Genomic DNA, 13,452 nt, shown 5'->3' with positions numbered 1-13,452 from the left:
ATCTCTATACCTGTGCAACAAACTGTAACCAGTGCTTCTTTACCGCATGGTCATTTTCAAACATTTACACAGGCTCATGGGCAAAATGTCAGGCTTTTTCTAAAAAGAATCCAATAGCTGAGATGTTTAGTCCAGATGCATGTAATTTAACCAAGTGTATTTCTCTTAATTGACATTAGAAATCTTAGGGATTCTATGGAGTTGACCAGAGTGCCATCCTTGCACATGCTCTGAGCTATGTACAACACAAGTGCTATGAATATTGCATAAAACATCCTTCCATTCTGTCCAGAGCATGCAAGTGAAGTCAAATATACAAGCACCTCTAAAACATATCTGATTTAAACTCAGATACTCTTTTTATTCTCTAACTCGATCCAATGACAATTGCAGGCTTATCAGGGAAAGTTCTGGCAAGCAGGTCTTGTAGCTGTCCTGTTTGCTAAACTGCCCAGTTGTCTCTTTTGGACTGGGCTGCTGTTAACAACAGATTAAATACTGAGCATACGATAACGTCAGCTACTTCTGTAAAAAGCAGTCTTGCAAAACTGATTAGTTGTATTGCTTTGATAGATTATTTCATCCATGCATTTACTCATGCATTTCCTGTCTGAATCATCCAAACGTAACTCAGGAAATTGATCATACTGTAGAGGCAGGAAACTTCTACACTGACAAATGTGGCATTCAGATCAAGTCCTTTGTCATTCAAGGGTAAGAAAGAGTAAGAAAAAAATGTGTTTGTGGATCCATACCTCATGAAGTTAACTTGTGAGTTAGCTGTTCTTTAATACATTTTATTGTAGTGAATGTTCTACGGAGAAGAACCCATCTCCATAGTTACGTGTACAAGCTCTAAGGATCACCTCCTGAAGTTTAACTTTAAAAGAAGTCATAGTACTACACAACACACAGAAGAATAAAACCTTACAAAGTGCTTAACACAGAAATGTTTCAAATCTCTACTGGGTTCCACCCTCTCTCTTTTTCCTACGTACTGCTCTTTTAACTACCTGTTGACGAATCCGTGCCATTCTCTCCTCATGAAGCCTTTGTTTGTCACTATCCTCATCTTCATATTTCTGTCCAGCCAGCATAAAATTACACCACATCCTCTGAAGTTCAATGTCAGCAGCTGTGACCTGCATGCAGCAAAGCTCTTTCTGCTCTTCCACATTGGTGGATACTTCAGACTGCAAAGCACTGGTTCTTCCCGTCACATCCAAGTGTGCCATGTGACTCCTAGCATCCGTGTTCTCAGTTGTATAGTCCGAGACGAAATATGATGTTGGTATGTCTCTCATGGCTCCCTGTTAGAGATTGGAGAGAGAGTAGTTAAATTCATCTTCAAACTGATAGAAATGCAAATGGAACAGGTTCATCTAAGTCTGCCTGAGTATTTGTTCAAGGGATTATTCATACTTTCCTGTAATGACTCACCAATTCTCTAATATCCCTCATTTCTCTAATTTCCATCATTTCTAAATTTAATCATCAGATTTGGAAAAGAAATCTTGCATTGAATGTTGCCCTACAAAACATGAAATATCCTCCCTATCAAAATATTCTCATTTGAACTTTTACAGAACTTTCAAAAAATATTTAATTAGGCCCTTTGTGGTCTAAATCAAACACTACGACCCTTTTAACCAAGTAGAAGGATCTCACAACTTGTGAACTTGATATAATGCAAAAAAATCTGAGCTACTGGAGTTCTTTTTCTCTCAGAAGAAACTCAGATTTCTCATGATCCTCACACACCTTTGTAGAAAAATTCCTGGCTGATCTATGTCTTCCATGATTCACTGTAGTTTTACATCTGGAAGAACTGTATTTTCCACATACCGTCTTTACTTGTTGCTGCTTCTTTTGCCTCTTGTTGTCATTATTCTGGGTTTCCTGTAATGTAAGCTCAATATCTTTCACTAGTTCGTCCATAGCTCTTTGGAATGAATGTCTTAATTCCTTTAGAATTTTGGATTCTTTCAAATCACCTTGCATTTCCTGGTCTTTAGCAAACAGAGATCCTTTCTGAACGTGAGAGACTTCTACCAACATCAAAGGGTCTCCAGGGATGTTCTGGAATGGAATGGGAATATGTATGAAGCAGGTGACTAGTATGTAACAAAGGGTGTGATTCTGAGTTCAATTTGGGAACATACACTTAGGGCGTATAGTTAGGGATCATATATAAAAGTGTCAAGAAGCCTAACTTGATTTTTTTTTTTTTTGCCTAGATGTGGATGACAACAAAAATCACTATTTGTAGTGATGCAGGTACATCTTCTGGAAATCTCCTCTCTAGTCTTTTTAAGATTTGTCAGTAATTCTCTTCACAGTACTATTCAACACATGGAAAAGTCTACCCTGATCTAGAGGGATTCTTACTGTTTTCTGCATAGGCAGAATCACAACCTGTAGGATTACAGCAAGTCATTAGTTAGAACTGCCAATACCATTCTTTTACTTAACTGGAGCTAGGCAGGAAATTCAGCATGCCAACTAAGAATTCAGCTTCTTGTTTCCAGTCTCACAGTATTTGCTACACTTTATAAAGGGGATACAAAGCATAAATTTCATATCTGATAAAAGACTGAGGCACGTAGGGCAATTAATTTGTTACTGAATTTGAGGAAGAGGAGCAAAAGAGGAAGAAAGGAAATGATCTGAGTATCATGGGAAATTGATATCCAAAGACAAGCAACAGGTTAACACAAAACAATTACCTTCTCTTCACAAGATTCCCATATAGAAAACTTGAAACTAGCTGTCCCAGTTCAGCTCAAAGAAGACTATGATCACAGGAGATCCTGCTCTTGGCTGACTTGCATGGACCTTGCAGTTGGCAGTGACATGTTTGAGAGTCTGTGGATAAGGATTAGGGGACAAGGAAAGAAAGTAGGTGTCAATGAGAGAGTCTGCTATAGGCCATCCAGAAAGGACACATTACTCTTTAAGGAAGTAAGGAACACCTCTAGAATAGCCATCCTTGTCCCTGTGGGTGCCTTCAAGTATTTTTCTGGGTAGCACCAGTTATCTACACACTTTGAAAGGAGCAAATAGCATGCTAGAAAAACAAAAATCAGTTTCCTTGAAATATCAGCAAAAATTCCTTGGAGAGTACCACTGAAGCTGAAATAGGCACCTAGAATCACAGTACGGTGGTAGAAAAGGAAACAAAATCACTACTCATACATGGAAATAAAATAATAATCATAATAAAAATTTAAAAATAAATAAAAACAAACAAGTACAGTTTGCCAAATAATTGAATTATTCACTCTTTTCAAACTTCAGACTTTTAAAATTCAACAATAAACTGAGCAAGGAAAAAAACAATGAAACACAGGTGTCTCTTAGTTAGGAAACGAATACACACATTATTTTAATCAGCTCATCAGCACCAGCCTGACAGCTTATGCACTTAGAGCATCTGTTTGCTCTGAACATGAGCTTACAGCATGAGGATATGGAGTCTCACTTTACTCATGAGTATGGAGGGGGAAGAGATGAATTCTGGGCCTTGCTGATGGGGAGGGGTGCTGAAACAGGGAACAAAATACAGCTCTCTCTTGGGTCTAGGGAAAATGTAAAGCTCTTTGGATGACAAAGTAGTTCCCTTTTGAATAATACAGGTTTCTATATCCCAATCAAGTTTGGACTCAATCAGTAGCAAGATCTGAAACTTGGTAGCGTAAGATGCATTTCTCCTACAGAATAGGAAAATTAAGGATATAAATGTAAACTGAGTGACAGGTCACAATTCCCTGCTATGCTGACAGCTGTGTTGGTGGAGGAATAAATGGATAACAGTACTGTTCAATTTTCATTACAACAGCTTAAGGCACCATTATTTTAAAGAAAATGGATTTGGAACATTCAAATTGAGTGAATGAAATTGTAGCTTTTTACAAATATCACGCTTTATCATTCTGACAATGTGCATCCCAGAGGCACAGAAAAAGTTAGTAAATACTGAGAAATACTATCCAAATTCCTAATAGCAAGGAAATATTTTTGTTTACTACGTTACTAAAACTGGAAAATAGGAACTGTAGGTTTTAAGATAGCTCTCAACTGTTATTAACCCAGTGTTTGCAGTAAAGTATCTGGGTATTACCAGAGCTCTGTGTGGTTCCAAGACATATAAAAAGCGGGGTCAGATGGAAATAACAAGTGGACCATAAAAGAACCATGATAGTAAACATTTGGAAAAAATTATAAGACTCTGATTTTTACCATTTAGAGTAGCAAAAAAGGAATCCAGTCTCTTTCTTGGCTTTGAGTCATACTGAATTGTTAGAGAATTTTACCCCCTTCGCGTGTTATTATTTTTCGGTACTCAGACATTGCAAGATCCTACATAATAGTTAACAAACAATGGAGCTGAATGCAAACACAACCGGAGGTTTCACTCTACTAAGGTTAGATGCTCTCTCCCATTCATTATGGTCTGAACGCTCTTGATATTAACATTTGGAATATGATTCTCAGTTATCAGCAATCCTCCCTCAAAACAGTTACTACTTCAAAGAGAAAATAAATAAATAGATAGATAAAGTTATCAAGTCTTGCAGACAATAGTTTTTCATGGTTTATTTTAATAAGATCTAATATTAAAAAAAAAAATAAATCATAGAACAGTGCTTTCCTTTTTCAGAAGAACCTCACTGAGGTTGTTCACCAATGATATGTCTGTCTTGATGTAAACATGTAGAAAAGTCCCTTCTTCCCATAATTAAAATACATACCTAGGTCAGATTCAGATAAAAGACTAAGTGGTTCCTGGCACAGCTCTTCTTCTGTAAATGGTGCATGTTATTTATTTACTTTACATGACTTCTTTTTCTCAAAAAGGAAATAGAGTTATAGCGAGAGCATTAGAAGCCAAAGAATGATTCTTAGTCTGGTGGGTGAAAGTTGATAATTTAGAGGACACATATAAAAAGCAGTCTGGGAGATTATGCTTGTATTAGAAAAGCAAGGCAAAAAAGAAGGTGTGAATCCTTGTAGGACAAAGATACACAAGAGGAAGAAAATGAAATACATGAATGGAATAAAGAAAGGGAGCCAGCAAGTTGCTTTACATGGCAATTACTCATGAAAAACAAAACAGATTAGTATTACGAAGACTGAACTCCCTTGTGGACTGAGGGAGGAACAAAGAACAATAGGTGACTCAGAGAGAAGCGAAGGAGTAAAGAAATATTAACTGAATATATACACTCTTGATATCAAAGGCAGCCTCTGTCTTCAATTTGCATTTGTGCACACTGCATGGGTGAAAAGGCAACGCAGCTCTATCTCAAGGCACGCATCCTCTTGGCAGAGCATAATGATGGTAACACCACGTCCCTGAGCTCCCTTCATGTTCTCCCAGCAAGTTAGACACATCCTAGAGAACATTTGCCTTTTGGGAACTTACACTTACTGAAACACTTATCAATAAACATGGGAATATCCATCCACTCTCTGCAGATGGCTCAGGGTCTGCATAATCAGTCCTTAACATAACACCTGCTGAGGTTTTCCACCAGCACAATTTACCATTATCATCCAGAATATGAGCCTCCTTTTCCCTGAAGGCAAATACCTACAGATTCTCTGTCAGCTAAAATCTCTAAGGAAACTGCCTATGCACACACTTTCTTCAAGAAGCAACTCCCAGAATTTCTGTTTCAAAACTTCTCCAAAGCTCCTAGCAGCCGCTCCTCTATTCTCTGGGGGGAGGTCTCTAACTAGAAAGAACTTGACCCCAGCCTGCTGCTCCTTCAAGCAGTCATCCATCTCTTTAAGCAGCAACATCACACAGCAGTGGAAAGGTCCTATTACAGCCCAGACAGTAGAACTCAAGAATGATGCTGATCATCATATGCAGTCAAGCTTCCTTTACCCTGAAATTTTAATGAGACCAGTACGAGGAAAAGGAGACTTATGGAATAAAGAAGTGAAGTGCGGTATCATCCCGAAGTGGCTTGCTGAAGTTGTCCTTCTTGATCCCAAACTACCAAGGCAACATAATAACAGCAAAGAAACTGCATCACTCTGACATAAGGCTTGGCAAACTATTCTGGAGGAAGTCCAGGAATGGTGAATGGGCTTGAACAGTCTGAGATGTATCAGCATGAAGAGATGGAGCTGCATGGACAAAAAACTCCAGGGAAGTGCCTGTCACTGATCCAGTTTCACAAATACATCAAACTGTGAGACGGAGCATAGAGAACACTGAATTGTCTCATGGTTGTTTTTTTGTCTCCAGTCAAACAGCAATTATACTGCTTTGGAGTAGATGTGTAACAGGACAGGAACAAACTAGCGGAGACTTTTCTCCATTACTGAGTTCTCTTCAAAAGCACTCTACATTCAAAAGGGTAATGGGGCTGTAGGTGTGTAAACAATATGCCAAGTTATTTTTTATATTGCCTACATTGCCATAATACATTATCAATATACAGCGATATGACTTCATTCACTAGAGGAAAGTTCCTAAGATTTCTCCTACACATAATTTAACAAGAGAATTAGTCAAGGTTCCCTCCCCCTCTCCTATAGACACTAAAGATGAATCATCTCATCTAGAGCATGAAAAGGAAATGGAAACCCACAAAAACTGGTAAGATAGCAGAGAGCTCTGCTGCAGCACTGGGCCACGTGGCCTCCAACTCACTAGGTGAACAGGATATTTGGTGTTTGTAGACAAGGTGAACGTGAGTCAGCAATGTGTCTACAGGGATGAGAGTCAATGGCACACTGGACTGCATTAACAAAAGCATTGCCAGCAAGTCGAAGGAAGTGCTTATTACCTCTACTCAGCACTTGTGAGATCACATCTGGAGCACTGCACTCAGTTTGAACTCCACAGAACACAAAAGACACTGATAAGCAGAAGTAAGTACAGCAGGAGAATGGGGGTTTGGGAGGAGGGGGATAATACAGGGCTGGGGCGGGGAGAGACCTTCAGTCTTGTCTACCTAATATACAGTTGTGAAAAGGACAAGCCAGGTTCTTCTTAGAGGCATGCAGGAAAACAGGCTATAGGTACAGGCTGTAGCCAGCAAAATTCTGATCAGATACTAGCAAAGCTTCTTCACAGTAAGAATGGTTCTGGAGCTGGTGCCAGATAAGCCAAGTATCTCTTGTGAACACAGGCTCACAGCATCTTGCAGGTGAGAATAGCAGTTTCAATTCCTTGTGTGGGGAAGCATCTAGCTGAGCTTCAGGCACCATTTCTCTATGAAGGGAGTTACCTTCAACCCACTAGTTAAAAACAGCTCACTTGTGTGTGTCTGTCAGCAGCTCCATGCTGGCTGGCTGCTTTTATTGCAGTGCTTGCTGCAGGAACTCTGTTGGGAGCTGCATTTCTGGTTCAGGATGTGGGAGCATGTGGGTTGCTGACGTGTGACTGAACAGAGGAGAGGCATGAAGTTTGTGGGTGCAGCAGGTTCACATAAAGAGCTGAGAAGCCAGTCTTGTAGGAGTGAAGAAACACTGTAGAAGGCTATAAAAGAAGGATGTCTATTACTGTGTATATGTGCTTTTTTTGTCCTGGAAGGAGTCAAACACACCCAGCAACTTAGTGTCTCACAAATAAGATTTGGAAATCTCATGTATTTTCACCACCTATGGTGGTGAAAGGGGAAGAAGAAAGTATATTTATGTTACTGTGAAGATCAGAAGATCTGAGGAGTATTTGATAAATATAAGGAAAAAAAAAGTCCATCAATAGTACCACAGCCATCTCAGATAGTGCTTCTTTTTATGTAAATCCTGGTATTTCCCTCAAATCAGCCAACTAGGAATGAGAAAAATCCTTCCCACAAATAACAGCTCTTAACTTTAGCGCCAGTTTGGTGACAAATGTCGGATCAAATCATAGACATGTGACATGTTAGCTTTATGTTTAAGACTTCAGGAAGTAAAGATGAAGTCTGAGTTTTCAATACATACCGAACAAGGAAACTCAATAGTTGTAAGTATATGATCAGCAGGCTCTTTGCTGGCAGTTTTAGAGATAAAAAAGAAAACTGAAGGGAAGAGATCATGTAGAAGAGTCTCAGATGTTTTACACAGTACCTGAAGGAACCTGAATGGAAATGAAACCTCACAATGTGACTAGCTCACGATACAGCTGGGTCATTGGATTTAGCTGTCTGTAAGCAATGAGGATAACTTATGGAAAAGTACATGCTAAAATGCACATCTGCCAAAGCTGATTAGGGAGCTTTCTCTGCCAAACAGTCTGAGGGACCTGGAATAACTTTTTGTCTCCCAAAGATTACAGAAGATGATATATAGCTGGCAAGAATGTGGTGGGATACAGAAACACATTTTAAGAGATAATAAAGCGTAAAAGGCATTGGAGGAGGACATCTATGGAGCACATGGATAGTCAGCCACAAATCAGTAAGAGCAGGAAACAGAAAGTTGGGCAGGACACATCAGGAAGTAAGATAAGGAAGCAGCATACCTAGCTTCATTGCTAAATGCTTCTGCATTTTGCAAATATCTCTTTCTATCACAACACAGGCTTCAGAAATCCTCTCAGCCCATGTGAAATTTGACTGGGCAATGTACCAACAGCACGAACATATTCACAGACAATGTCAAAATACTCTCACTTGGGCAGTTCAAGTAGACAAAATAGGTTATTGAAGTGCGATCAGTTCCAGCCTGAAGAAAGAAAGTTAAATGTTCAGAAGAAAAAGATATTAAAACTGAAAGATTATAATCAGATAGAGGACTTCTTTGCTTACCTATGAAGGAAAGAAAGTTTGATCATGCAAGTGATCACCCAGCTCCAGCCACAGACTTTATGCCTGTTGGCATAAAAAACATAAAAAAACAGATAAGAATGAGACTGTAGGTCCCAACTGGAATAGGATAGAAGTATCATCTCCTTTATATCATAGTCCAGCTGTCAACACATTGACACTGCAATATTTTACTTTTCACAGTTCTGAGTGATATAGCTGCAGGTGAGTCATCTCACCTTCACACCCCTGATTTTCTGTTACTCTGACAAGAACTTTTACTTTCTGGCTTGCCCCAAATACCTACAACCATCCCTATAAGCCAACATAGTCCCTGTGAGTACAGCAGCCTTCAGAAATGAAATTTTTCCTGCTGAGAATTCCACCACTGCTGAACTCAAGGCAGGAATGTTTATATATATATATATATATATATTATATATATATATAAAATATATATATATATTTTTTTTTTCCCATGGTAAAATTGTTCAATACTGATTCTGTTCAAGGCCTATATTATCACTGAGCCTAGATCTGAAAGCTGGTCCTGTGCACACTGCAATTATACAAAGGTAAAGTAGATGGGTAGCCAGAGGTTATATAGGAAGCACTCACTGATGTTGAGGCACACAGTCAAGATGCTCACCAATATTAAGACTCACTGTAGAAACTCCACACAGGAGCAATCTCCAGAAAGAGATGTTACCTTATTTGTCGTCAGCCCTTAAATGGGATCTCGGAGAGGTGGAGTCAAGCTCCATCCCTTCCGGGAGCACAGCTGAGTTACCTTCACCTGTGCTCCCACAGCTGACCCGTCACTTGCCTCAGATGGTTAATCAGAGGTTCAGGCTGTGATTAACAGTTTCCCATACAGCCTTGATTCTTGAACAGTTCTCTTCTGTCCTGTTTACGGTGCTGTATTGTGTGTGGATAACTGCATGCAAAGTGCCAAACAGAGAATATACGAATCTGATATGGCACAACATTAATAAAGATACTGAACTTTTAAATTAAAGTTGCACTTTAAAACCCAACTTAAACAGGGTTATCATTGCAAGGGGCAATTATGAACTTAATGTATAAGTTGCTTTAACATATAAGAAACAGTTCAGATACTTAAATTCAATATCTTGATCATGGAAATCAGAGAAAAGCTACCTCTGAGGAAAAACAAGACAAAATCTATTTCTTCTAGTGGTGTTTCCTAAGTATCAGAACACTGACCACCAACTTGGAAATTCCATTGAATGCTGTAATTCCTATATCCCTCTCAGAGTTTATCCTTCGTATATCTAAGCCAAAAACTGGGGGGGGAGGGGGAGGGGGAAGGGGCAGATTTCTTGAAGTAACAGGGCACCTAATGACATCTCCATGATAATGTGAAGATTTGTCCAATGTATTTTTTTCAAGAACAACTAACCAGCTTGGCTCTTATTATCTACAAAAAACAAAGGAGCCAAAATGATTAATTGGTTATTTGCACCAGTTCAGGTGAAGAGCATACCAACATAGATCTTTAGAACAAACAGGCAAGATTAAGGAGAAATACAATTAACTCACTGTTTAATAGATGAAGAGGATTTGACACAAATCTCTCAGAATCACTTGATTTTTGTGTGCATTCAGGTTTTACCTTAACTGGTCCAAGCTCAACAAAATGTCTGGTGGTTTGGACAATGAATCCAAAACAAATGAGTCCATCCTGTTGTTTTAGCTGCATAGAGTTCCATAATTGAGCTGACATTCATCATTAAAAAACAAAATCAGACAATAGTGCTGCTGTATTTAGCAGTCCTATGTAACTTGCTGTCAGTCAGAAATGGTAACAAATGGTGGAGAGGCAAACCAGATTTATTTTTAAATCTTTTGAGAATGACTAAGTCACATTAGATCATTCTCCACCCACCCCACCCCAAAAAAGTACATTCTTCTTTCTCCATAGTAAATTCTGTAGAAACTGCTTTGAAATGTTTTCATTAAATTTGCCAGATTCTCTAATGCCCTTTTTTTTCAAAGGTAGTTTCTTTTTGCTCTTACAGTAGAGTACAGCAGTGCTGTCATATGTATATACTGATAAAATTCACCTAGGCTTTCTTTCATTGTTGTTAATGGTGGTTTTCATACTAATAATTCTTAGTGTGCATGGTACCTCTTCCGTAGTCATAAAAGGAATTCCATATACTTTACCACTGTTTTTTTCCTTATTGCAAATTGGGATAGAAAGGCAACAGTATAATCACTGACGAGATTCTATCCCTTGAACTGTTCACCAGCTACACCCACTCTGTATCCTGTGTCTTTCTGCATAACTGTGAGGTGTATCTGCAAAGGAGTGAAAATCATTTTACAATTCATACACGTTTTCTTATGTGTAAGGCTTGCATGTTGTGGTGCACAAGGCAAACTACATCCACCATAAGCCTTTTATCTCTTTGACAGTACATGCTTTTTATTGTCAAGGAAAGGATACACTGGCACATACTAGCTGTTTTGTTATCCCTTTCTTGATGGTGTGCGTGGTTGCTCATTATATTCTCTTTCATATTACCTCTACATTGTAATGGTACTATGGAGTACCATAAACTGTGTTCTAAAATGGCTCTGACAAGACTTTCTTTTTTTGTGTGTAGATTTTCTCTAGTTCTTTTGTACTCTCAGTAGTTTTTGTCCAACAACCTCAGCTGTCCAAGTCTAAGCTTTTATAAACTATAGCCAAAAACAACCTGTCAATTGTTTTTTCTACATCCTAGGCTTTTTCTTTCCCTCTGAAAAACAATAGACATTAAGTACTTCAAACACCCTGATCAGTTCCTCCTATCTGCTCCTGCATATACAGCGAGAGAAAAGTGCTTACCTGTCCTTAGATATTTTCCCACTTCAGTTTCTGTGAAGATCAGTTCTCATAATTGCTTCATCTCTGTTCAGTTCCCAAAGTCTGATTTGCTTCATCTTCTGCAAAAGGGACATTCTTTGGCATTCTCTTGAATAGAAAAGTGAAATCAAGACTCATCACGGATGGGGTAAAATAATCAGATATTTCAAATACACTTGCATGCAGCTGTTGAGCTCACAGGGGAAAGAGCTCAGTAGAGAAAGGGCATGAAGAAAGAAGTACCTTAGAAATAGTTTGTCAGGCTTTCTTAAAAAGCTTTTGCTATATAGCTAACTATAACACTTCAGTTTGATTCAGATCTGTTATTTCAAGCTCACTAACATTCAAATTTCTTCCTGTTTTCCCTTCTCCTTCTCTTCGCATCGTGGATGGCAGCATCATCTTCCTACTCATCAGGCATAAGCAGAACACCATATTTCTTTGTCCTTTCTCCTAGAATACCTTGTATCTTGGCTGTGTTTAAATCCTATCACTCTTCCCTCCACAACTTTGCTAAGACTTGTTTTGCCTGAGAGACTGCCAAAGCACTTGAGGATAGGCTGATAATCCTGTTGCTTGACTACTGTCATTTCCACTTTTCCAGCACTTTTGCCTCCAGCCCTTTTGTCTCTCAATTCTAGGCCAAACACTATTGCTATTTTCTACTTTGCTTTTCACTCCTGTCTCCAGCTCCGCCTCGCTTTCTTTCACCATCTTACTACTTCAAATGTAAGCTTATTCCTTAACTCTTTAAAGACTGTAAAAATGTAACAACAAAATGATAATCAGATTTCCTTCGGAACAAAAATAACAACTCCATGGCTTGTTGTTCTGCAAACAAACATCCCTGCAAACAACACCTGATCTGTTATGATCAATATGTGACATGATATGAAAATCCTGATTAATAAGGAAAACTTTATCAGAGCACTCTTCAGATTACTTAAAGTCTCTTCTTCTCCAGGTCTTCTGGGTGATAATGAGTATTTTGGAGGGTGAACTAAGACCACTCTGTAGCATGTAGAATGATGTGGAAGAAACTGCATCTCCTCCACCACAGAAGCCATTAAACAGGAGACAGGCAGGAAAGAAAATAGGAAAGACAGCTGAGTGATAACAGCTTTAAACCATCTTCCAGGTGAATTGCATTCTGACCTGGCTCTGCTACAGTTTGCTTGTGTAATACTGAGAAACTCAATTTCATCAAATTTTCCAGATTGGAGAGACAACCTTTTCCAGCCTTAATGATTCCATGATTCTAGGGTTCTATGACAAAAGCCCTGTGTAGCCTGCCACACTCAGCCCTGCTGCAGCTGGGCAGGTGGCAGAGGCAACAGAGTGGCATCAGTAAGATCAACACTGGCTTCTGCTGGCCCAGGTCACAGCACTGTACTGAACAGGCTTTGCTGGGTCTTCTACAAGGGTGAAGGAGAGGCCTGACAAACAGAGGCTGCTGTTTATGAGTCCAGTGTTAATTTCCCTTTGTGCCTAACTTCTTAGCAGTAAGAGTAATGCTGTCTCTTCCCATGTTTACTCTCCTGTTTTAACGTAGACTTTGAACTATGACAGAATTTAACAACTCTGACAGGAGTATTTGCCTTTTCTGTCTGACTCTTCTTTTAATGAAAACTCTTGTTCGAGCTTCCTGCACTTACTTGCTAAATAAACAGACCTTCAGACTACATCCATCAACTTACCCCAACTAACATTGCTTTGAAAGGGCACAGAACTATGGAGGTTTACACAAAAGCTGATGAAAGTACCCAACAGGTCTTTCTTTAAAGCTTTACATGCAGCTATAACTAAATATCTCAGTACAAAGTTGTT

The 13,452-nt window shown here is 39.0% G+C and overlaps 1 protein-coding gene across 1 annotated transcript in view; it reads right to left on the bottom strand.

Annotated features, from left to right (window-relative positions):
- The window catches only part of TMEM247 (transmembrane protein 247), a 45,895-nt gene that overhangs the window by 734 nt on the left and 31,709 nt on the right, over positions 1 to 13,452 (bottom strand). Inside the window, exons 2-3 of the mRNA XM_072332213.1 lie at positions 1,846 to 2,079; positions 1,014 to 1,313 (exon numbers count right to left, since the gene is read on the bottom strand). Coding sequence (XP_072188314.1) covers positions 1,014 to 1,313; positions 1,846 to 2,079 — 534 coding nt within the window. The remainder of the gene's footprint in view (positions 1 to 1,013; positions 1,314 to 1,845; positions 2,080 to 13,452) is intronic.

This window comes from Excalfactoria chinensis, chromosome 3 (genome assembly GCF_039878825.1).
Source record: "Excalfactoria chinensis isolate bCotChi1 chromosome 3, bCotChi1.hap2, whole genome shotgun sequence".
In the NCBI taxonomy this organism is placed as follows: Eukaryota; Metazoa; Chordata; class Aves; order Galliformes; family Phasianidae; genus Excalfactoria; species Excalfactoria chinensis.
The sequence above is the reverse complement of the archived record's forward strand: the minus strand, read 5'-3'. Positions and strand labels throughout refer to the sequence as shown.